The 27,282-nt window shown below is 39.8% G+C and overlaps 1 protein-coding gene across 1 annotated transcript in view; it reads left to right on the top strand.

The window, feature by feature from the left end:
* si:dkey-11f4.7 (piezo-type mechanosensitive ion channel component 2) overlaps positions 1-27,282 on the top strand; it is a 718,195-nt gene that overhangs the window by 477,044 nt on the left and 213,869 nt on the right. Inside the window, 4 exon segments of the mRNA XM_058786444.1 lie at positions 17,461-17,580; positions 18,026-18,030; positions 18,163-18,325; positions 21,008-21,266. Coding sequence (XP_058642427.1) covers positions 17,461-17,580; positions 18,026-18,030; positions 18,163-18,325; positions 21,008-21,266 — 547 coding nt within the window.

Consider the following 27,282-nt stretch of genomic DNA (forward strand, 5'->3'; position numbering starts at 1 on the left):
AAGGCCACCTCAGCAGTGCCACAAACTGATCACTTCCATGCCACGCTGAATTGAGGCAGTAATTAAAGCAAAAGGAGCCCCTACCAAGTATTGAGTACATGTACAGTAAATGAACATACTTTCCAGAACGCCAACAATTCACTATTTTTTTTTTTTATTGGTCTTATGAATTATTCTAATTTGTTTTAGAATTGGTGGGTTTTTGTAAAATGTGAGCCAAAATCATCACAATTAAAAGAACCAAAGACTTAAACTACTTCAGTCTGTGTGCATTTAATTTATTTAATACACGAGTTTCACAATTTGAGTTGAATTACTGAAATAAATTAACTTTTCCATGACATTATAATTTATTGAGATGCACCTGTATTCCTGTCTTTGGCGCCGCAAACACAGATAGACTCTCAAGCGCCATTCAAGTTGTTTCCAGTTCCCAATCACCACATTCACTGTTCCAGTTTTAAATGAACACACTCCAGACAGTTTCAAAGTTGTCCCAGGACCGTTGGGTTACTTATTACTGATATCAACCCAAATTGGGTCAAATCAAGTCAGCTTCCTAACCCAACAGTCTCAACCGTGTGTTTGGACTGAAACAATAACCCAGCGTTTTTAAAAAGTAGGCCTACACAGTGTATATTTTTGCTAAATCGCTTGCAAATATAAGATTGTTTTTAGGTCACAGCCTACATAGCACATTATATTACAATAGGTACCCCTTAGTTTCAAAATACTTACAGTAGAAATAATTTGTGATTTTACAGGTTATTACCCCTGTATTCCCCAAACTTCACATATTATTCCTTTATACCTACTTGGAGGTACTGAATAGGTACACCGTAATTACAAAAAAAGTCACACTGTAAATTCTGTTTACTTACGCAGTACATTGCAGGTTGTAATTTAAAGCGTTACCGAAATACAGTATGTATAATTAATTATAATCTGTTCATCCACCGAATGTCACAATATGAACATTGTTTCTTTGTTTTCTGTGGTTCTCTGTTCTCCTGCCTTGTTTTAGTTTGTTGACCTAGTTTCTGTCTCTCCTTGGTTACATCCCAGATAGCACACATACGTCTGCAAGATGTCTGTTAACAATTGCTTGATCTGGAAAGCATCTGCTGTGTACAAATGTCTGACAGACGTCTTTAAGATCATACATTCTAAATCATTAACATCTTAAAGACATCTAATAAATGGGCCATTCTTCATTTGTGGTGGAAAGTGATGTCCCTCTACACCAGTTGATATAAACTTTAAATACTAATAAATCATAAAATGTTTGCATGATTGTATTCTGTAGTGTAAACACAATTAGTGCACTGTTCATAGTTACATTTTTGTTTTAAAATACAAATTAATTGAGTTTGAGAGATTGCATTTGTAACAACATATGCATGTTCCCACCATACAGGTGCTGGTCATATAATTAGAATATCATCAAAAAGTTGATTTATTTCACTAATTCCATTCAAAAAGTGAAACTTGTATATTATATTCATTCATTACACACAGACTGATATATTTCAAATGTTTATTACTTTTAATTTTGATGATTAGAGCTTACAGCTCATGAAAGTCAAAAATCAGTATCTCAAAATATTAGAATATTACTTAAGACCAATCCAAAGAAAGGATTTTTAGAAATCTTGGCCAACTGAAAAGTATGAAAATGAAAAGTATGAGCATGTACAGCACTCAATACTTAGTTGGGGCTCCTTTTGCCTGAATTACTGCAGCAATGCGGCGTGGCATGGAGTCGATCAGTCTGTGGCACTGCTCAGGTGTTATGAGAGCCCAGGTTGCTCTGATAGTGGCCTTCAGCTCATCTGCATTGTTGGGTCTGGTGTCTCTCATCTTCCTCTTGACAATACCCCACAGATTCTCTATGGGGTTCAGGTCAGGCAAGTTTGCTGGCCAATCAAGCACAGTAACACTATGGTCATTGAACCAGCTTTTGGTACCTTTGGCAGTGTGGGCAGGTGCCAAGTCCTGCTGGAAAATGAAATCAGCATCTCCATAAAGCTTGTCAACAGAAGGAAGCATGAAGTGCTCTAAAATTTCCTGGTAGATGGCTGCGTTGACTGTGGACTTCAGAAAACACAGTGGACCAACACCAGCAGATGACATGGCAGCCCAAATCATCACTGACTGTGGAAACTTCACACTGGACTTCAAGCAATATGGATTCTGTGCCTCTCCACTCTTCCTCCAGACTCTGGGACCTTGATTTCCAAATGAAGTGTAAAATTTACTTTCATCTGAAAAGTGGACTTTGGACCACTGAGCAACAGTCCAGTTCTTTTTCTCCACAGCCCAGTTAAGATGCTTCTGACGTTGTCTCTGGTTCAGAAGTGGCTTGGTATCCCTTTTCCTGAAGACGTCTGAGCGTGGTGACTCTTGATGCACTGACTCTAGCTTCAGTTCTCTCCTTGTGAAGCTCTCCCAAGTGTTTGAATCGGCTTTGCTTGACTGTATTCTCAAGCTTGCGGTCATCCCTGTTGCTTGTGCACCTTTTCCTACCCAAATTCTTCCTTCCAGTCAACTTTTCATTTAATATGCTTTGATACAGCACTCTGTAAACAGCCACACCTTTCAGTAATGACCTTCTGTGACTTACCCTCTTTGTGGAGGGTGTCAATGTTCGTCTTCTGGATCATTGCCAATTCAGCAGTCTTCCCCATTATTGTGGTTTCAAAGAACAAGAGATACCCAGAATTTATACTGTAGGGATGGTCATTTATTCAAACTCAAATGTAAATATTCTAATATTTTGAGATACTGATTTTTGACTTTCATGAGCTGTAAGCTCTAATCATCAAAATGAAAAGAAATAAACATTTGAAATATATCAGTTTGTGTGTAATGAATGAATATAATATACAAGTTTCACTTTTTGAATGGAATTAGTGAAATAAATCAACTTTTTGATGATATTCTAATTATATGACCAGCACCTGTATGTCAGAGAGGTATCATGGCATGTAATTGCAACACTATAAAATTTTAACACAGAAAAAGTGGTTATATTGTTAATATAGATTTTATGGTCCCACTTTATATTAGGTGGCCTTAACTACTATGTACTTACATTGAAATTAATCATTTCATACAATGAACTTATTGTGTACATACATGTTTTTACATTGTACCTATATTTTTAAAAATACCTATATGTACTTACATCTGTAATTAATTTCTGTAATTACATTTATAATTACACTGTCAACCCATCCCTTACACCTTAACCCATCCTTAAACCTACCCATACCACCAAACCTGTTCCTAACCTTACCCATATCCCACCTCAATAGCAGCAAAAGTGTTTTGCAATACAATGTAAGTACATAGTAGTTTAGGCCACCTAATATAAAGTGTAACCGATTTTATTTAACAAAAATAATCATTTAAAAATAATAATTTTATTTTACAATTTTATTAAATTGTTTTAAAAAAATACATATTTTGTTATATTTAAGAAAAAAAAATAGTTGTGTCCTCCAAATTCATGTCTGTGGTGGTGTTACAACAATGGATATCGCCCCTTTAAGAAAAGGGGGAATTCTATTTGATAGTAGTCTTCCTGTGTGAAAAGGTCATTGCAGGTGCTGGTTGGTCTTAGGGGTGCATGTTGAGTACTTTCTTTCTTATTAATTTTCTTAAAGTTAGCTAAATTTCTGACAATTTCATGTTTCAGTTTCAAATTTATTCCAGGAATACATGGCCTTTCGGCCCATAGTTCCACAAAATCATAATGACATGGCAGATAATCTTTTCTTCATTCCATGATATATATATATATATATAACATATATATATATAAGAAACACGAGCAGAGGTGAGGCAATAAAAAAAAAAAACACAAGCGTCCGCGTTTAACTCAAACTCATGGAAGGGGGGGTGCTTGTCGGTGATTCTTCACAATCATGCCCGCATTCTCCACCAGTGTAACGGGGTGAAGAATCACACGACAAGGGGAAGTCAATAAATGCCCCGGAGGGTGAGTTTATTGAAGGTTTTTAGGGGGCAGACTTGTTTCTGTGTCGTGGGTTGGTGCTCCATGCTCCTCGTGAGATCGGTGCTTGTGCTTTCCAGTGGCTGTCCTTCGTGCCGTGCTCGTGTGCTGGGGCTGGCCGGTCAAGCGCTGCTTTCTGGAATACATGCAGATCAAGAGTTAGCGTGGAGTCTTTTGGAGACATGTCTCCCCAGCGTGTGTGTTGGGCCAGCTTATCATGCCCTGACGAGGACGTGCAGGTGATCCTCGTTGGTTTCCAGGGCGACACTGATGAGCACTCGGGACACCCGTCACACGTCGTCCTGGGTCTGCGGGAGAATGGGGAGACTGGGGCTGGGAGGGGGATGAATCCTGACAGACCTGCGAAAGCTGCCCAGATCCAGGAGAGTCCATCGGCATTGGCATTGGCTATCCCCGCCCGGTGTCGCACCACAAAGTGGAAATCCTGGAGCGCCAGGAATCACCTCGTCACCCTCACGTTGGTGTCCTTCGCCCGGGCCATCCACTGTAGAGGGGCATGGTCAGTGATGAGGGTGAACTTACGGCCGAGAAGGTAGTACCAGAGCTCCAGGACTGCCCACTTGACGGCCAACGCCTCCTTCTCGACCATAGCGTAGCGTTGTTCTGCAGGGGACAGCTTTCGGCTGATGTAGACCACTGGGTGTTCCTCACCATCCTGTATCTGTGAGGTGTCGGTGACGGACGCATCGGTTTGCACCAGGAAGGGACAGTTAAAGTCTGGGGCTCGCAGGATGGGCTCTGAGGTGAGCGCTGTCTTCACCCATTGGAAGGCCTCCTCCTCTTCGGGACCCCAGTGCACCTTCTCCGGCTGTCCCTTCCTGGTCATATCTGTCAGGGGAGAGGCTAAAGAGGAGAAGTTGGGAATGAAACAACAATAATATCCCGCCAACCCCAAAAAGGCTCGTACCTGGGTCTTTGTGGAGGGCTGCGGGGCAGAGAGAATCGCGGTCACCTTCTTCTCTTGAGGTCGGATTAGGCCCCGACCCACCTGGAAGCCCAGGTACCTCGCCTCGAAGAGGGCCAGGTGACACTTGCGGGGGTTGGCGGTCAGTCCAGCCCTCCGTAGCTCCAATAGCACCCTCCGCAGCTGTGCCAGATGTTCTTCCCAGGTCTCCAAGTGGACGACGACGTCGTCGAGGTATGCGGCTGCATAGGATTGGTTGGGCCGCAACAGGATGTCCATCATCCTCTGGAAGGTTGCTGGTGCCCCATGCAGGCCGAAGGGGAGAACCCGGTACTGCCAGTGGCAGGGGGTTGAGAAGGCAGTCTTCAGTTTGGCTTCCTCTGTCAGCGGTACCTGCCAGTAGCCTTTTGTGAGGTCCAAGGTGGAGATGTACCGGCTCTCCCGAGGCGATCCAGCAACTCATCCACCCGCGGCATGTGATATCCGTCAAACTCAGAGACTTCATTGAGCCAACGAAAGTCGTTACAGAAGCGGAGGGTGTCGTCTGGTTTTGGGACCATGACGATGGGGCTGGACCACGGGCTCCGGGAAGGTTCTATCACTCCCAACCTCAGCATCTCTTGTACCTCTTCCTCGATGGTGTGTCGCGGAGCCCCAGGGACACGATAGGGCCACTGCCTGATGACAGTTCCTGGCGGGGTGCGGACGTTGTGTTGTAGGACCTGAGTCTGCCCAGGGATTGGGGAGAAGACGTCGGAGAATTGACCGATCAGATGGTGCAGGTCCTTTTTCTGGGCATCCGAGAGCAGGGAGTTCATGTCCACCACCCCGGGGTCGGTTGTGGCCAGGGCGGCCAGTTGGGTCCTGGTCCCCACCCAACGCTTCAGCAGGTTAACATGGTACAGCTGGTCTTCCTTCCTTCGGCCCGGCTGCCTTACTCGGTAGGTAACAGGTCCCACTTTCTCCGTCACTGTGTACGGCCCTTGCCACGTAGTGAGAAACTTGCAGGCAGTCATGGGGACCAGGACCATCACATGGTCTCCTGCCTGGAACTCCCGTGGCTGGGCCGCCCGGTCGTAATGTTGCTGTTGGGCCTGCTGGGCCTTCGTGAGGTGTTCCCGGACTAACGGCATCACTCTGTCGATCCGTTACCTCATCTCCCACACATGTTCGACGGTGGACCGATGGGCTGCCGGCTGTTGCTCCCAGGCCTCCTTGGCGACGTCGAGTAGGCCGTGAGGCTGTCTCCCGAACAACAGTTCAAACGGTGTGAAGCCCGTCGAGGCCTGGGGAACTTCCCTGATGCCGAAGAGGACATATGGCAACATTTTATCCCAGTCGCGTCTGTCCGCGGCCACTCGACGGAGCATCTGTTTTAGGGTCTGATTAAATCGTTCGACGAGCCCATCGGTCTGTGGGTGGTAGATGGTGGTCTTGATTTGTCGTACCTGGAGGAGGCGACAGAGGTCGGCCATCAGCCGGGACATGAACGGAGTGCCCTGATCTGTCAATATCTCTGACGGTATGCCTACCCGGCTACAGAGCAGGACGAGCTCTTGGGCGATGGCCTTGGAGGTGGCTTTGTGGAGTGGCATAATCCACAATGACGAGGATGTGCTCTTGGCCCCGGGCGGACTTCGGCAGCGGCCCTACCAGATCCATCCCTATCCGTTCGAAGGGTATCTCTATTATGGCCAGCGGAATTAGTGGGCTAGGGGTAGGAGTCCGGGGCGAAGTTCGTTGGCACGTGGGGCAAGCCTGGCAGAAGCACTTCACTTCTCCGTCCAGTCCGGGCTAGGGTTGGGTATCGTTTGGGTTTTTTTCGATACTGGTGCCAAATCGATACTTTTAAAATGGTGCCGGTGCCTAAATGGTGCCTGAACCGATACTTGTTATATATATATACAGGTATATGTATATATAAACATACTGTATAAGCAACTCGTGAAGCTCCAGGAAATCCCCAATATGGACAAAGGCATTGCTATTGCTGTAACTGAGTAAACAGAAGATATAAATGTTTTGAATGATAAAACAAATACATTAAACACTCGACCACAACAATATATAGTTTATCTGTGTTATTCAAGCCATCGCTGGTATTTTCATAATAATTAAGTATATTTATAATCCATTGCTAATCGATGCATTAGTAGCATATGGAACATATTTTCTGCCTCATTCTGTGACAAGAAGCTACATCAGATCACAAAAGGAAGCATTTAACTGCTGTGGACTAAAAAGGTTATAATGTTCTCTTTTGTTGGACAACAGGTTTAAAAACGTGAATACAAGAAATTTTAGTTTTAGGCATTTTAATTTAAGCTAGGGCCGGGCGGTATATTGAGTTACCATGATATATCGATATATTCTTTATAAGCTTGATACGAGCGCAGCTGAAAAAATATCTAGGGAGGACACAGACTGAACTGCTGCTGAGAAAGTGCATAATAAAATTTGTTCTAAACGTGACAAGCTTTATATGAAGGGCTTTAAAAAAAACTCGTAAGATATACTAGCCTATAGTTTATAGTTTCAGTTTAAAGCGGCTCTGACAGAAAGGTTGCGTGTGCCGCTGACAGAGACGTGCTGTTTAATGTGTTTGAGACGTGCTGTTTTCCCTTAATGCATACTTACATTTCACAGGTAATGTGAACTTACATATTCTCCATCTGTAAATGTTAGAAAGCCATGGAAATATTTCCATTTTGCTGTCAGAAGTGCGTGAGCTTTTGCTTTGCGATTCTCCGCCAAACAGACGGAGCGCAATAACTCTGACTAAAATATACATTTTGCTGAAATATTTGTTGTTGGACAATAAATGTGATCTATGCAGAATTTTAAACCTACAAGTAAGTGTATTTGTATGATAGCACTAACTGTAAAGTAATGGGGTAATCAAAACAGCCATTTCTACTCAGTCTGTGCTTTATTTTCATTTTTAGTTTAGTAAATTTAACTTCTGCTTTAAAAGCATTATTTTTGTTTTTAGATTGAAATGTTACAATGTTAGAATGTAATGTGATTTTAACCCTTTTTGCACATAATATATGCCTACATGCTTACATTCACTTTATTTGTTTAATCCAAATACAAAATACCGAGATATACCATATACAACACATCAGCCAAAAGATACCGATATATGAATTTTTGCTCATATCGCCCAGCCCTAATTTAAGCATGTTTAGCTTAGCTAGTTAATGGAACGCTACCTGCTGCTGTCAGAGCAAGTGTAATTTCTGCATTCACGTGCTCCTCGGATGCTCTCATTTCCCGAGTTGTGCTTTTAAGTCGGAATGTGAAAACAGCACACTTGCGTTACTACTACAAAGATTTGTTGGAGTTGTATTATTTGAGCTTTCCGACGTGAGTTCACGTGCATTTTCTCAGTCGGGAAATTATTTTTCATGTGCGGTGCCGGTGATGATGCTTCTTACGTTCGTTTCGGAGAAAGAAAGGAAAAATATTTTAATCGATCACTCAGGCATGGCACCGAAATGAGGCACCGAAATCTCTGTTCTGATTCGGTTCTAGTACATACCGGTTACTTAGGTACCGGTGCCATATTGGTGCCGGGTTTCGGTACCCAACCCTAGTCCGGGCCAGTGAAAGCGATCACGAATCCGTTGGATAGTGTTCTGCGCCCCCAGGTGACCTGCCATCGGATGTGCATGTGCCAACTCCATCACGGTTTCCATCTTCGACCAGGGCACGACTAGCAGTTTTTTCTCCTCCCCCCTCCGCTGTGTTACACAGTAGAGTAGACCATTCTGGACCACAAAGTGAGGAACTGGGTGTGGAGGGGAATGCACTTCCTCTCCCCCGATCGTCCTCACCTGGGTCCAACAATGTTTCAACCAATTGTCCCCGTGTTGTTCCTTGGCGAATCCTTGTAGATCCTTGACTATCCCCACCTCAACAGGCCAACTGCCCGAGGCGGCCGTGATCGTGACGCGACGAGCGGGGACCTGTCTCGTGTCTCCGTGCACACAGGTGATGGACAGGCAGGCCTTCGACCCCAGGCGGGGGGGAAAGACTGTCGACTGCACGAGGCTGACCGCGCTGCCAGAATCCAAAATGGCTTGATACGGCCGTCCATTCACTTCTACTTTTACATGTGGGGCCTCCGGCGGTGGGTTCGGGGAGCGGGGTGGTTCCGTGGGCATCGGCTCGTCCTGAGGGCCGGGAACCACCGGTCTACTCACTGGCCTAGAGATACCCTCCGGTGTGTCGCTCCTGGCTCACCCTCCGGGGAAAAGGCGCCGCTCACTCCCCCACCTCCCGATGTTGGGTGGCCTCTGCCAACTCGATGGCCTGCACGAGATCGCCCATGGTGTGGGGGTTCCGCATGCCGGCTGCCTGCCGGAGTGCACGGGGTAGGGCTCGCAGCAGACGATCGACAATGACTTTCTCCGCTACCTGGGTGGCTGTAGGGCTCCCAGTCAGCAGCCAATGATGGGCTAATCGGGTCAGGTCGGCGGCCTGGGCACAGGCTGGCGACCGGGTCTTAAATTCCCAGTCATGGAACTGTTGGGCTGCAGAGATGGGCGAAAGCCCCACCCGGGCCATGATCTCTTTCCTCAGCTCATCATAGGTTTCACTCAGCGTGGGTTGTCTGTAGAAATAGGCCCGTTGCACCTCTCCCGTCAACAGTGGTGCCAGCACTCGGGCCCATTCCTCCCGCGGCCAGCCCTCTTGGGACGCAATGGCCTCAAACATCATTAAGTAGCTCTCTATGTCGTCGTGGGCAGACATTTTCGGTAGGAGCTGGGTGGCCTGCACCCCTGGATCGGGCAGTGGGACACGTTGGGCAGCGGCAGTGTGGAGCACGGCAATTTCTCGCTCGGATTCCCCCTATCGTCCATGTGCTCCATGATTTGTTGTTGATGGATGCTCACCTCGGTGAGGTGTTTTAGTAGTTCCTTCATGTCTGGGGAGGAGCAGCCGCCTGTGGGAAACACGAGCAGAGGTGAGGCAATAAAAAAAAAAACACAAGCGTCCGCGTTTAACTTAAACTCATGGAAGGGGGGGTGCTTGTCGGTGATTCTTCACAATCATGCCCGCATTCTCCACCAGTGTAACAGGGTGAAGAATCACACGACAAGGGAAAGTCAATAAATGCCCCGGAGGGTGAGTTTATTGAAGGTTTTTAGGGGGCAGACTTGTTTCTGTGTCGTGGGTTGGTGCTCCGTGCTCCTCGTGAGATCGGTGCTTGTGCGCTTTCCAGTGGCTGTCCTCCGTGCCATGCTCGTGTGCTGGGGCTGGCCGGTCAAGCGCTGCTTTCTGGAATACATGCAGATCAAGAGTTAGCGTGGAGTCTTTTGGAGACATGTCTCCCCAGCGTGTGTGTTGCGGCGGCTTATCAAGCCCTGCCGTGACGAACCTCAGGTGCGCCCGGACAGCCCGTGACGAGGACGTGCAGGTGATCCTCATTGGTTTCCAGGGCGATGCTGATGAGCGCTCGGGACACCCGTCACAATATATATGCAATGCCAATCTCCATGCATACCCCGAATCACAAACACTTGACATATCAATACAAACATCACCAACAACAACAAGATCACCAAAGTATTTATATTAGGTGGCCTTAACTATGTACTTACATAAATAATAAGTACAATGTACTTATTGTGGTCATATTGTATTGCAAAACACGTTTGCTGCCATTGAGGTGGGATACGGGTAAGGTTAAGGACAGGTTTGGTTTGGTATGGGTGGGTTTAAGTGTAGGTTAAGGTGTAAGAGATGGGTCAACAGTGTAATTACAGAAATCAATTACAGATGTAATTACATGCAGGTATTTTGTAAAATATAAGTACAATGTAAAAACATGTATGTACACAATAAGTGCATTGTATCAAATTATTAATTTCAATGTAAGTACATAGTAGTTAAAGCCACCTAATATAAAGTGGGACCAGTATTTCTTTCGCAAATCCTCATACAAGGAGCAATCATACAAAAAATGCTTCTCATCTTCTATCATAGAAATATTTGATGTTAACTTACAATAACTACAGATTCTATCTGCTTATTATTCATAAAACATATTATTTACTTCTACATAAGATACTAATCTCCAGTTCAAGACCTTTGTAAAAATTTTACCGAACACATTAAGCAATGAGATCCTCCTATAATTTCCTACATCACGTGTATCACCATTCTTGTATAGCGGACAAATCACAGCCTCACACCAAATCTCTGGAAAGTCCCCTGTAACTAATATTTTGTTATATAAAGAGAGCATTATAGGACATAACATATATGATGCTGCTTTCAGCATCTCAATAATAATACCGTCTGGTCCAGGGGCCTTTCCATTACTCACTGACATAATAGCTTTAAAAATCGTATTATAAGTAATTCTACTATCTAAAATTTAATCTTCGTTAAATAATGCAACTTCATGATTATTCACACAAACTGTGACAAAGTTTTCAAAGTCAGCATGTATATAACATTTTGAATCAGATAATAACTTTATAAAATATTCTAGCGACTTATCATGTGCAATATTATTAGACCTTCCATAACTTTTAATTTTCTTCCACAGCTGCTGTGTTTTCATGTGTTCCTGTAGTATATTACCTAAAACATTTAAATTATACTGTTTTTTTTCTTTCTATTACATATATTTTTTAAATTTTAGTTTCTCAAGAATATAATTGTTCATAGTCCCCACATTACCTGTTCTTCTGAATTGATTTAAAACACTATATTTTACAGATTTCTGAAATTAACAATCTTCATCCCGCCACTGTGGTTGTTTAACTTTAAATATAGACTTTTTAATTAGAAATCTACCTGCTTCATGTAAACAGTCTGTCAACATCTTAGCTGCTATATTAGTATCTTCTTCCACTGCAGTAGAAAAGCCACCTAAAAAGTTTCCATTCAGTAAATAAGATAATCTTTGCAAAAACTGCCTCTCACCATTAATTCCCCATTTAAATCTTGTCCAGGGTCTTACATCACTGTGATTTTTCGGCATTTTTGTCCTTGATTCAACACTACTTAACCTCATGGCATATGATAATGGGAAGTGATCAGAAATATCTACATATAAAATCTCAAAATCTTTAACATATGTGAAGAGTTCACTGGATATAATAAAATAATCAATCACACTACATCCAGCTGCTGACATAAATGTAAACTCTCCATCGATATCGTTCCCAATTCTTCCGTTTACAAAATGAATGTTTAAATTATGACACATATATAAGAGACAGCGACCAAATGCATTAACAACCTTATCTTTTGATTTTCTATACCCTTCAAAATGAGCATTACTATAATAACTACCACATGCTATATATTCAGAATCATCACACTCAATAATCACATTCATTACCAGTTCTAGCATTAGTCCCCTGCAATGATTAACTTTACATCTTCTCCAACTTGATCTAACACATCTAGAATTTCATTTTCCAAAAGAACTAATACCATTTTTCTCTTCTCTATGTATATATGAACTAGATCCTTCAGGTAAGATATAAGTAAAAGTAAGAATAATGTCATGCTCAAATAATCCACTCTTTTTGTCGGAATATAAAAACATGCAGTCAGTTGCTTGTTCACAAATCCAAGAAAAATATTTCACAATAGAATCATGTACATAAACACAGATACCTCCAATATTACGACCAAAATTTGACACACGCTTATGCACAAGACAAAAGCATGTATAATCAGCCAATAAATGACAAAACTCAGTCTCATCTTGTGACCAAACTTCACTCAAACAAATAATAGAGTTCCCAGCAATGTGTCCAATAACTCACTATTGTTGACTTTAGTCTTTAACCCTTGAACATTCCATGCGAATATAGTGAATTAATTTGGGCCGAGGCCATCGTCCTACCTTACACGAGTGTCAGGTGTTCCTTCATTGGGTAACACTTTAGAATAATGGTCCGTTGTTAACAAGTAACTATGCAGGAAGTAATAGGTAGTACTACATTAACACTCAACTTAATACTATTAACTAATAGAGAAGTAAGATTAACTAAGCAGTAAGTAGTAACAATTTTAGGACAAATGTAGTTCCTTATTAGATATGTGATAATTATTAAATAAAAATCTCCTCATTGAGAACTACTTGCGAACTATGACCAATTAATAAAGAATAACCAATTAATTACTAATCACAACAGTAACATCTTAAAAGTGAGCAATTGGGTTCTTTGTGGAAACTAATTTATGAATATGATATCCCCCAAATAAGTCGGCTACAGTTTGAAATTGTGACTTCTACTCTTACCAAAGGATGGATGTTCTCCGTTTATTTCAATCAAAAACAGAATAATAATAAAAACGATAATTCACTTAAAAAAATTAATAATTAGGAAGTGATGCTGACAAGCTCATGATTGAATTAGTTCACAATTATGAACTCTGTTTTATGTCATTTCAATATGTATCCCACTCCAAATGACTTACTGGTAAAATATCACTAGTGCTTCACACAAATGTATGACTCTATCATGTGTCAGATATAAAACATTACATAACTTATTAATTTATGTGTGAGTAATTACTGAGGGGTTAACGTGTTTTTCACTTTAAAATAATGGTCCAGATCACTAGTAGTTCCTTAGTAGCACCTTAGCTTTAAAGTGAAAAATACATTAGCCCCTCTCAAACGTTACCTTGTCAGCCAGCAGGAACTACTAGTGATCTGGACCATTATTTTAAAGTGAAAAACACCTTAACCACTCAGTAATTACTAAGTAATTTAATAAGTTATTTAACACTTTATTTTGATGGTCCCTTCTGAACATTCTGCTGACACCAAGTAATGTTGCAACTACATGTTAACAAACTCTCATAAGAGTATTAGTAGACTGTCTGCATATCTACCAACTCCTTATTGTGTTGGTCTCCCAACAGATAATAACTTTGCAAGAACGTGTCAACTTAATCTAACCCTAACCCTACTAGTCAACTAATACACTACTAACACTCTAATGAGAGTTAGTAGAAATGTAGGTGCAACATTACTTATAGTCAATAGAATGTGTTAAAGGGACCATCAAAATAAAGTGAAACCAAAATATTTAAATCTGACACATAGTGTACATTCATACATTTGTGTGATGCACTAGTGATATTTTAGCAGGCACTGTAATCTGGAATATGCTGTTTTGTGCTTAACACAATACAAATGCAGTCGATGCCTTCATTAAGGATGTAAACTGCTTTTATCAAGAGAACATCATTATTTATATTCAAGATAATTCCTCCCCAGTCTACTGTCACTAAAGGTAGGTCTTTTGGAGTCGGAGGCATACTGAACTGACACAAACTAGAGCTCATAATTGTTAACTAATTCAATCACTTCCTAATTATTAACATTTTTAAATTAATTATTTTTATTATTATTCTGTTTTTGATTGAAATAAACAGAGAACATCCATCCTTTGGTAAGAGTAGAAGTCACAATTTCAAACTGTAGCCGACTTATTTGGGGGAAATCATATTCATAAATTAGTTTCCACAAATAACCCAATTGTTCACTTTTAAGATGTTACTGTTGCGATTAGGAATTAATTGGTTATTCTTTATTAATTGGTCATTAATTCACAAGTAGTTCTCAATGAGAAGATTTTTATTTAATAAGTATCAAATATCTAATAAGGAACTACCTTTCTCCTAAATTTGCTACTACTTACTGCTTAGTTAATCTTACTTCTCTATTAGTTAATAGTATTAAGTTAAGTGTTAATGTAGCACTACCTATTACTTCCTGCATAGTTACTTGTTAACAACGGACCATTATTCTAAAGTGTTACCCTTCATTGTTTAATCCAATTTCAACCGCAGACTCAGACTCGGTGTCATAAGTAAAAACTCTACTGTCCACAAGTAATTTATCAAAACGAAGTGACATCTGTATATTTGGTTGATTTTGACGTAGTGTTTGCATGTAGTTAACCAGCTTTCTCCGTATCTCACACACCTGAACACTAAAGTCCTCCGACACCCTTAATTCCTCCGACACATTTATTCCATCATCTTCAGTGTTACTTCGTTCACGCCATTCCCATGCTTTCTGTCATACTTTCTGTAGAATCTCTTCCTTGTCCTTCCACCTGCTGAAACAGACCACCACCGGCCTCGCTCTTCCAGGTGATATCTTTTCAACATGATGAGCACGTTCAATCAGGAGTTTGACAACGCTTTTGGCTCTGCCCAGATCAAGATGTTCAGTAACATGGTCCCGCACCTTTTTCTTACTTTCTTCCCATGTTTCTCGATCCGGCTCCGGGATGCCATAAAAGACTAGATTATCCCATCTATTATGATTTTCCATGCACTCATGCCTTTCCTGAAGTTCAGCGTTTTCATGCTCAAGTCTCTCTACTGTCTCCACACACTTTTCAGCAAGTTCTCTTAAGTCCACAACTTCTTTTTGAAGGGATTCAATTTGCGTAAGTGTGTGGGATTGTCTTCTCTTGGTTCTGTGCCACCTGTTGCTTCAAACAGTGTTGTTTGCCACATAGTTCTCTCCAGCCTAAACATTGTGTCTGAAACACCACGCTTTCCTCTCGCGGGGCTGGGGTTCTTTTCCACATCACCCGCTAAGATTAAGAGAAGACAAACAGCTACCGCTAGCCACAATCCACCAGCAAGCACACCACTATGGAGGGTAATTGTGGCAGGTTTAAACTTTTCTTTAAACGCTGGATGGGAATATTGGCCTATTCTCTGCCTCCATTGTTCAATGGTGATCCCCATGATACCACGACAATTTCATGTGTCACACTTTATTAGTGTCTGTGGTGTTATGTTGATAACGTGCAGATCTGACATATTTTAATCACAATTTTGATAAATACATACTTAATATTTCCAAAATGTCCCCTGATCTTGAAATTGTCATGATGGCAACCTCCATTTTAGAAAAGTCTGGATTTAGGCTGATTTCTCTGGTGGTTTCCTGGTAACACCACAAACTCTATAGTAACTTGCAATATGAAGTCTGTGGTGTTATATTACGTCTGTGGTGTTACTTCAAAATTGATCTGAAGTGTCTTTTCCTCAGAGCCATTTAATCTTATAATTTAAGGTTTTTAGACTGTAAAGTGGTTTTGATATTTTATAATACAGACTATAAAGGTACCACAGACCATTTTTCCTGTCTTTTTTATGTATATCCAAAAAAAAAAATAATAATAATAATTCTCCTTTGGCAGAAATAGGGGCCAAGATGAACAATTAAACATTTATTTTAAAAACTGAAATTTAAATGATCAATGAAACTGAATCCTTAAAGTAATTTATTTATTTATTTATTATCTAAAGTTGCATATCCCTGCTCATTTTAGAACAAACCTAAATTTTACTTCAAATACTGGTAACCCCATTGACATAAGTGGTTGTGTCACCAGTGTTTCATTAAAATTATTTAAAAATCAAAATGTTCTTAAGCTTCTGTTTCAATGGATATAGCATATGAAATTACTTTTAAATATACAGCAATACATTTTATAAAACAAACAAACAAGCAATTTTACAAATTATACCTCTCATTTGCCACCCCAATTGAAGGATGACCAAAACGTCTATTTGACATCTGATAGGAAATGTCCTATAGATCTACTGCAGATGAGCAAACACTCTAAAAAATTTCTTCCAGATGTAAATGCAGATGTCAAATAGACGTCTCCAAGATGTATGTGTGCTATCAGGGAATAGTTAGTTCACCTGTGTCTAGTTAATTTAGTAATTTGTCCCTCATTAGCTTGTGTATTCATGTTCCTGTCTCTTCAGTTTGAGTTTGTCGGGTCTCGTCAATACCTTGTATGTCACTAGCCTGCCCTGTCTGGATTTACCTGCCTGTTGATTATTAAAGCATGTTTGTTTTGCTGAACTTCGTCTGCGTGCGTGTCCATTCCTTCGGAAAAGTCACGTGACACTGAACAGACAGCCTAATCAGTTATCAGTTTTAGGAAAGGTTGAGTGAGTCTTGGAGTGTGTCTGTCTCAAAGAGTTTGAGCAATGATTGGTCTAAGTAAGGGTCTTTTATCTCCCCTTCTGGTCACACCACTTTTTGGTGGACTGACCTATGTAGAGTTGTGAATTCTGAGAGGAAAATTGTTTCCTTGTCTCACCCGACACCTTTATTTGCATGTTTGTTGTGGTCTGAAGGATTTGTTCAATATTAAGCCAAAGTGTGGTAAAAAGAGTATGGTGCATGTTATGGTGACACACTATAACCATTAAGATACCTGATTTTGATACCTGACATGCCAGGATTTGGAAAACATTAAGGCAGTGATACATTCATGTGTCTAGATTCAAGCATTTGGAGCTTCTCTACATTACTACAGCATTATTTATAGGCAATACAACATTTTGTACGGATTTTAAAAGGAATTATTAAGAATTATATTTTTGTTACATTATATCCTGTTTTACTCTTTAATACATAATATTATGAAAATGAAATGGTTTGCTAACACTGTTTAATGTTGAATTTACCTTTGTATGTGTTTTTCAGCTGCCAGACTGATGACACTTTTCTAATAACACGACAGTCAACTCAAGATGACTTAGATGCCTTGGACCTTACAGAACTTGATGCTGCCCAGTTCTGCCAAAAGAGAGATGTCCTGACAGAGTAAACATCACAGATTTTCATATTTTCACTAACACAACAATTGTCACTTTGGTTTCACTTTATTTTGATGGTCCCTTTAACACATTCTATTGACTATAAGTAATGTTGCACCTACATTTCTACTAACTCTCATTAGAGTGTTAGTAGTGTATTAGTTGACTGGTAGGGTTAGGGTTAGGGTTAGATTAAGTTGGCACGTTCTTGCAAAGTTACTTATAGTCAGTAGAATATCTGTTGGGAGACCAACACAATAAGGAGTTAGTAGATATGAAGCAGACAGTCTACTAATACTCTTATGAGAGTTTGTTGACATGTAGTTGCAACATTACTTAGTGTCAACAGAATGTTCAAAAGGGACCATCAAAATAAAGTGTTACCGTCACTTTTTGTGCCTTGTTTAATTATTACTTCTTGTAATTTTAACACATGCACTGTATAATAACAGTTTCTGTAATTAAACTGTTAATTAAACTGGGTATAATTATACCCAAATATCTGATTTTTTTTTTTTTTTTTTTTTTCAGAAGAAGAAATCCTGATGAAAATGAAGTGCTGAAAGATCATGTTGATAGATTTGAAAAGTGAAAGAGGGATGCACAAATGAAGAAAATACACCAATCTTTGTGCTGCCAGAATTTCCAGGAATTAATCATCTGCACAACACAAACAATGAGGAGTTTCAAGAGTCCAGAATGCTCAGTAAAGAGACCAGAGCACTTACTGCCAGTGAACTGCTGCTTAACAAGTGAGATACACACACATGCATGATTGTATTTCCACTGTCATGAAGTACTTTTTGCAATTAGACTTTATCCATGAGGGTCAACAGGCTGCTCTTTGGCTAGACTGATTGGTCTGTAGTGTGCTTTCAGATGAATCAGCTCCACTAATATTTCACAACAATTTACCTTTTTGAACCTTATGTTTTGTGATGTTTAAATTACCAGAGGCAAAGAGTAAATTTTCTTGCAAATGATACTACTGAAATATGCTTTACTATATACAGTGGGGCAAAAAAGTATTTAGTCAGCCACCAATTGTGCAAGTTCTCCCACTTAAAAAGATGAGAGAGGCCTGTAATTTTCATCATAGGTATACCTCAACTATGAGAGACAAAATGAGAAAAAAAATCCAGAAAATCACATTGCAGGATTTTTAAAGAATTTATTTGCAAATTATGGTGGAAAATAAGTATTTGGTCAATAACAATATTTAATCTCAATACTTTGTTATATACCCTTTGTTGGCAATGACAGAGGTCAAACGTTTTTTGTAAGTCTTCACAAGGTTTTCACACACTGTTGCTGGTATTTTGGCCCATTCCTCCATGCAGATCTCCTCTAGAGCAGTAATGTTTTGGGGCTGTCGCTGGGCAACACGGACTTTCAACTCCCTCCAAAGATTTTCGATGGGGTTGAGATCTGGAGACTGGCTAGGCCGCTCCAGGAGCTTGAAATGCTTCTTACGAAGCCACTCCTTTGTTGCCCGGGCGGTGTGTTTGGGATCATTGTCATGCTGAAAGACCCAGCCACGTTTCATCTTCAATGCCCTTGCTGATGGAAGGAGGTTTTCACTCAAAATCTCACGATACATGGCCCCATTCATTCTTTCGTTTACACGGATCAGTCGTCCTGGTCCCTTTGCAGAAAAACAGCCCCAAAGCATGATGTTTCCACCCCCATGCTTCACAGTAGGTATGGTGTTCTTTGGATGCATCTCAACATTCTTTCTCCTCCAAACACGACAAGTTGAGTTTTTACCAAAAAGTTCTATTTTGGTTTCATCTGACCATATGACATTATCCCAATCCTCTTCTGGATCATCCAAATGCTCTCTAGCAAACTTCAGACGGGCCCGGACATGTACTGGCTTAAGCAGGGGGACACGTCTGGCACTGCAGGATTTGAGTCCCTGGCGGCGCAGTGTGTTACTGATGGTAGCCTTTGTTACTTTGGTCCCAGCTCTCTGCAGGTCATTCACTAGGTCCCCCTGTGTGGTTCTGGGATTTTTGCTCACAGTTGGGTGAGATCTTGCGTGGAGCCACAGATCGAGGGAGATTATCAGTGGTCTTGTATGTCTTCCATTTTCTAATAATTGCTCCCACAGTTGATTTCTTCACACCAAGCTGGTTACCTATTGCAGATTCAGTCTCCCAGCCTGGTGCAGGTCTACAATTTTGTTTCTGGTGTCCTTTGACAGCTCTTTGGTCTTGGCCATGGTGGAGTTTGGAGTTGGACTGTTTGAGGTTGTGGACAGGTGTCTTTTATACTGATAACAAGTTCAAACAGATGCCATTAATACAGGTAACGAGTGGATGACAGAGGAGCCTCTTAAAGAAGAAGTTACAGTTCTGTGAGAGCCAGAAATCTTGCTTGTTTGTAGGTGACCAAATACTTATTTTACAGAGGAATTTACCAATTAATTCTTTAAAAATCCTACAATGTGATTTTCTGGATTTCTTTTCTCATTTTGTCTCTCATAGTTGAGGTATACCTATGATGAAAATTACAGGCCTCTCTCATCTTTTTAAGTGGGAGAACTTGCACAATTGGTGGCTGACTAAATACTTTTTTGCCCCACTGTAACTGCAAATACATACTCAACTTCACACATTCTGTCTCACAGTCGGGTAACTTTTAAACACTTACATGTTTGCTTATGTGTGTGCTTAAATGAATAGTTCATCCAAAAATGAAAATTCTTTCATTATTGACCCTCATGCTATCACAGATATGTGAACAGTTACTTTAAGCATGGACGGATAGAGATCTGTACCCAGTCACTCACTGATGCAAAAAAGCATTAATTGGGCAATAACAGAACCCTCATTAAACTGTATGAAGAACAACTAAGTGGGGATAGATTCCATTTTAATACATGAAACCATCTTTATAAGCGTAAAGTCATATCAATGACCAAAGATGACAACTCTCCCAGTCTGCTAGTGGGGGAAGAAAATAAAGCTAGCACACAAAAAATAAATCATAATTTCAAACCACATTATTTATGGAGCACACAAGACACAGAGATAGCCTGAGATAGCCACCAGTGAAACAACAATGCTGAAAACTTGCTGGTGTTCAGGGTTGCTTGAAAATTACAAACAGGTGTGTTGGAGCAAGTTTGGAACTGAAGTCTGCAGGAAGGTAGATCTCCACGAAATGAATAAATACAGAGAGAAAGGAAATACATTCATACTTGAGGATAGAGAGAGAAAAAAAGTATTTCCTGTGATTTGGGTGTTAAAATTTGCAGGTACCCTTTACCCTTTCATTAACTGAAACCCATCCAAAAGATAAATTAATTAATTTAAAAAAAGTGTGTCTGAAATATACACTTCTCAAAAGATTAAGTTTCACAGCCCATTAGTTCACTTACTGTTTCATAGTCCATAGTTCACATTTCTGTTTTCACTTCTTTCATGCAGAATATTTGATATTCCGGAGATTGAGGAATCTGAGATATTCTACTCTTCATTACCTTGTGCTGTGCGTCTCATCTTTGCTCTCTACAATTTGATGGAGTCTCAGTCAGAGATGTTCTGTTACTTTGTGATTATCTTAAATCACATGGTGTCTGCCTCTCTACTAACACTCTTCCTGCCCATCCTCATCTTCCTGTGGGCTATGTTGTCAGTGCCACGGCCAACCAAGCGCTTCTGGATGACAGCTATTATCTACACACAGGTCAGCATTTTCAATTATATATATATAGTCCTATACCTAAATTCATTACTTCAGACTTATGTGCCCTCTAGAAGCTTGCATTCTGCAAGTGAACGTCACTTTATTGTGCCATCCCAAAGAGGCACAAAATCATTTTCACAGACTTTTAAATTAAATGTTCCCTCCTGGTGGAATGACCTGCCCAACTCAATCCGAGCAGCTGAATCCTTAGCCATCTTCAAGGATCGGCTAAAAACACATCTCTTCCATCTTTATTTGACCCTCTAACTCTAGCTATCTCTGTTCTAATTCTTTTCTTAAAAAAAAAAAAAAAAAAAACTTTCCCCTTTTATACTTGCACTCTATTCATTTAGTAACTGCTTGTTTAAAAAAAAAAAAACTAACACCAGCTTCTCTATTTTTTTCTATTCTATCTATTCCTTTTCTTTTTGTTTATTACAGAATTAACATAAGCAAAATAGGCCTCTAACACTTGCTTTATTATTTTTCTATAATATATGTATATGTAACACAGTATGACTGCCGCACACAAAACACAAGTAAAAGTCCAGGCCTGGTCCTCTCTCGTCTTGCACTGTCCTCGCTCCTCCTTTTATCCTTCCGGAGCTCCTCCGTGGGACTCGAGACCTCGCTCCTTTCCCACGGCTCTCGGCCCTGCCCCACTCGCCACAATATATATATATATATACACACACACACACACACACACACATATATATATATATATATATATATATATATATATAGGGTACGACAGGGCTAATGGCCCCCCTGTGCTATCCACTGCGCCTAAAATGTATATTTGCAGAAAAAAAAATATATGTTGTATTGAACATTAATGGAGTAACAGATTTTGTGTGAAAATAAATCATTCAAGTTGTTTATTTTGTTTAAAAATCTTATAAATGTATGAGGTGGTAAGGGGGGCCTTTTACCCCACACACGGGGTAAAAGATTGTGTGGTACAGGGGCCGTCATCCTGGTCTTCCTCATCCTCTCCGTACACTCAGGCAAGGAAAGCCTAGAGGCCCCTTTCCCATCCATGATCAGATTCCAGTCTGACTGCAGCAATGAGGCAGGTGATGGACGGCAGAGACAGATGAAAGTGGACACAGTGGTCAGCTGCTTCATCAGAATAAAGCTGCAGAATTGGCACAGCTGTGTTGAGATGGCAGTAGGATGTGGGGTTCACCGCCTGTAAATACATGATTGCTAGAACAATGATTGTTAGAACATTTACTTTGAATAAATCTTTGTTTCATGTGTTGTTGACTTGTATTTATTTATTGTGATGGTTACTTTTATTCATTATTTTACTCATTTATTAATGTTTTCATGTTATTATTCATGTTAATTGTTTAATAAGCTTATGCATTAATTCATTGTTTGATTGAAAACTGAGATGTAATCACCTTGACTGCATTTGTCTAGTGTGTATTCATGCATTGCTATGGCATATGAAAAAAACAATAAAAAAAATATATATAAAAAAATTACATTTTCTTGTCAAAAACAAACAAACAAACAAAAATATATATTTGTCAACATTTATCATTACTATTCTAAGTTTTGGGGTGGGGTAGCAATGCATCCTGGTCAAATCTTGACCCGGAAATAATTTTCTTTCTCCCGAAAATGTTACTTAATGTTATCGCATTGGACTAAGATTTACTGACTTTGTTCACACAGCGCATAACTACTTCCACAGCAAAAATTGTTAATTTTCGTTAAACATTTTTCATGTTATTCAACCTTGTTACACTTGTGGTGTTCCGGGTCAAAAATGACCGGCCTACAAAAAAATTGCTCATAAATCTGTTGTTGTGCAATATTATCACCAAAAATGGGTTAAATCTTTTTGTCAACTAGTTTTATTTCAATAAGGACGAATTTTGTATTTAATTTTGATACAGATTAATGAGGCCTACGATAAATCAGTTTAAAAAATAAACACAAAACCTGTCCTAATTGAAAGAAAACAAGCTGACAAAAAGATTGAAACCAATATTAGGTGATAATATTGCATAACAAGAGATTTATAAGCTGTTTTTTTTTTGTGTGTGTGTGTGTGTGTGTTTTTTGGTCAAGTGTTATAGGGATTTGAACACAACCTGAGTTCAAATATAAAATCAACAGTCTTCTCCAAAGGCAAGATCTCTGAGCAGCTGCCCAACGTCTCCTTTGTAAAAACATTGCAAACGCTAAGGAAAACCATATTAGGTAGGGTTGTCAAGTTACTGATGCTATGAGGTGATAGCACAGCTGTCACTCTTACTTTTAATTTTTATTGGTGCAGAACTTATAATTACATACAAGCTTAGGGAAAAATGGTTGTATCTTTAACAATGGGCAATCATAATGACAATATATATATATATATATATATATATATATATATATATATATTGGGTTTGTGTACATCATAGTATGAGATTATATACACAGAAAAAAAAGGCACAATGACAAGATTAAATATATCTGAATAATCATAGTATTCATTTAATCATATTGCATTAAAAAAATGCATTTGTTGTTATTAATTATAAGCCAGAGGGATGAAACAAGAGAGTTAAATTCAACAAGAAAAAGAGGAAAACAAAGGAGATTTAAGCCAGTTTTGCATGTGGATGAAAAATTTTCACATAAAATAAAGAAATTAACAACATATTCAAGAGAGAACAATTGTGGATTTTCGTAATAAAATATATGTTTAAGGATAACTTAAATCAACCCAAAATGTATTGGTTATACTACAATCACAATAAAAGTGAAGGTGTGTCTTTAACAAGACCACAAAATGAGCAAATTTCATAAACATCAAAATATTTACAGGTAGATTAATTAAACCTATCGCTCATATCTTTGAGGTTGTTGCACTTGTAAAGTCGTAAGTCACATGATAACGTCAACATGGCAGATGATCTCTGGATCAAATTCATACTTTTTTTCTTCAAATTCATACAACAAAATTTGGCTGTAGAGTATGTACTCCTTTAGCACTCGTTAAGTACTTATTGAAATTAAGTAACTACTCATGGATTATGCGGTTTTGAACGCATTACATTCTGGTAATAAGTATAATACCACTCTTAATTTCTCAACAAGTGAATATGTATTTACAAGGTAATTTACTGTAATAGGTCGTAAAAAAGTTTTAGCAGTACCACTCTTAGTGACTTTCAGTTCCAGTTTTCTGACTTTGCCATTGGAGTCTGCGATAGCATTGGTGACCAGAGCCATTGGCCATTCGTTCCTTTTTACCTGATCATCTTTCAGAAGGACCAGGTATCCTTACTTGATATTAGGTTTGTTGTCTTTCCATTTCTTATGAGGCTGAAGGGATGCAAGGTATTTTCATCTCCATCTTTCCCAAAACAGGCTGGCAAGATACTGCACTCTTTCCACTGTTTCAGATAGAGATCAGTGTTCTCAAAGGGCCCTTGAGGTGCGGATGGGCTACACACCTTTTGGGAGAGGATCATTGCTGGGGTGAGGAGAAGAGGTGACTTGGGTCGGTAGAAATGGATACGAGAGGTTTTGCGTTGATAATAGCACTAGCAAAATTTGTCTTGAAAGTCCGATCATCCTCTCCCAAGCTCCCCCATGTGAGATTAATGAGGTGGGTTAAAGAATCCAGTGCGGATTGCTTCTTCTGTAAAGATTCGACCTTGATGATTTACTTTCTCGTGGTAATCATTTGTTAAGAGGGTTGCTATGTAACTATGGCTGGGCGTCACAAGAGGGTTTTTTTTCACTGCTGAGAAGTGTGGACTGTTGTAGTCTGCCTCCAATTCTTAAGAGCCTGTCCTCTAGGACCGGGTTCAGCCTTTTGAGGGAACTCTGCTTGGGAATTACTTTTTCATTGTCCAGACAAGCAATTTTTCTTTATAAGCCTCAGTCAGTTACTCTCTTGAATCTTGTCTGGATGTTACAGGGACAGATGAGACATATGTGTACTTATCCGGTGCAGAGTGACTCTCGCAACGGTGCCAACCACAACATGACCTTTTTTCATTTTTGAAAGACTGATCAAAGTGAATAAGTGTAGCTATGGATCATCTTAAGGATTTCCAAGATAAAAATATTTTGAAGCAGTGAGAACCAAGGCCAGAATCAGAGTTTAAACAGGTTGTGGCATGTGCTCGCACTGCAACGTCTGTATCTGGATCGATAAGACTATAGGGAGCTTCTTTCACAGGGGTGGATGCTGGATGCTGCAGAAATGACGGACCGGTGAGCCAGATTGTTTTAATTAGGCAGCATGCAGCAACTGCTCTAGTCAAGTGAAGTCAAGTCACCTTTATTTATATAGCACTTTTAACCATACAGATTGTGTGATGTCATCATCCAGCTCAGTTTAGTTCAGTTCAGTTCAAATAGTATCTGTGCAATCAAATGGAAATTAAGTGTCCCCAACTAAGCAAACCAGAGACAACAGCGGCAAGGAAACAAATCTCCATCGGTGACAAAAATGGAGAAAAAACCTTGGGAGAAACCAGCCTCAGTCAGGGGGCTAGTTCTCCTCTGGCCAGATGAACCAGCAGTTTGTTCCGTATTGCAGCACAGTCAGATTGTGCAGAGAACTCATCTGGTTCCCATGGTATTCTCCCGATGGCCGTCTAGGTGACGAGGTCTTCACTGGGGATCTGTCTCTGGGGCTCATCTAGCTGTCCTGATCTCCAATGAGATTCAGGGCTGTAGAGGTCATGTCTAGGTCCTGATCCACCATCTGGGCAGGATACGGACTGGATCTGGGTGACTGCAGTGACCATCTGATCTGGATAGAGACTGGATCTGGTGGCTGTGGTGACCTCAGAATAAGAACAAAACAGACTAATATTAGCGTAGATGCCATTATTCTTACAATGTAACAAGTACATGAGGTGTTATGGGAAGTAATGTTCCCAATTCCGGTTGATCTAATTAATGCAGCTTAACAATCCTTTAACACTAGAACCTCCAGAGGTCGCTGTATACCTAAAAGCGCCAGCGGGTAAATTTTACCCACACACATGGCAACTGTTTTTATATGGCTAAAGAACATATTATTTCACTGTATTATGCCACTGCCTTCACAAAGAAGTGTCTAGAGTCATGAAATGATTATGTCTAGTCGTCAACTATATTTTTACCCTCTTGTTTTATGTTCAAGACTTTTTAATGCAGCCTACACTAATCCAGTGGTCAGTAAGCTAAAAAATAAAAAATAAAAAAAAAGCCTGCACTGACAATTAAAATTAGAAGGTAGTAAATGTTTGGGTGGTGTAATATTATAATACAATGTCATTAATCAATATATTAGGATAACCCATGTTATTTAAATTACTAAAATAGCCAAGAGATAATAATGAGCAATAATAATTCACCACACTGCATAGATGATGCTATGACAAATTCAAGCGCACAGCTTCACCTAGGCCCAATTATTAATTTGTTTAGTTATATCATTTATAATTTGAATAAGAACACTTTGGGTAATCAAACAAAAAAATATATATATATATTCATTACATCATAGATTTGATTTTTTATTTTTTTTCTTCAGGAACTGGCCAGACTAGAACAAATAGCAACACAGTAGCGAACAATAAACGATATGGCAAGACAAAAATTAAATAATAAAACCAAAGTTTGACCAATTATGAGTAACGTTAGGCTAAAACATCTAAATATGATGTCTGGATCACTGTCAGATGAGCCGTCCGATGCTGAGCCTACCCAGGACGCATAACTTACCATCAGACTCTCCATCACTCATGGCATTTAGTGTTTCTAATACCTACCTTCCATAAATCGCCTTCTTTTAGTCATTTTGACTTTATTTATGAAACTGATAACCGTTAAATCAGTGAGTGAAAGGTGTTGCCTAGAAATGTACAATGTTAAAACATAAGTGGCAAGAAAATGACAGCGCAAAAATACATGCATTATACAGCGGGTAAATTTGACCCGCGCGACGCTTATAGGTATAAATGCTCTGTTTTTTTATCTGCTTTTATCTAAATAATTTTTAACA

The sequence above is a fragment of the Onychostoma macrolepis genome, chromosome 09 (genome assembly GCF_012432095.1).
Source record: "Onychostoma macrolepis isolate SWU-2019 chromosome 09, ASM1243209v1, whole genome shotgun sequence".
NCBI classification, from domain to species: Eukaryota; Metazoa; Chordata; class Actinopteri; order Cypriniformes; family Cyprinidae; genus Onychostoma; species Onychostoma macrolepis.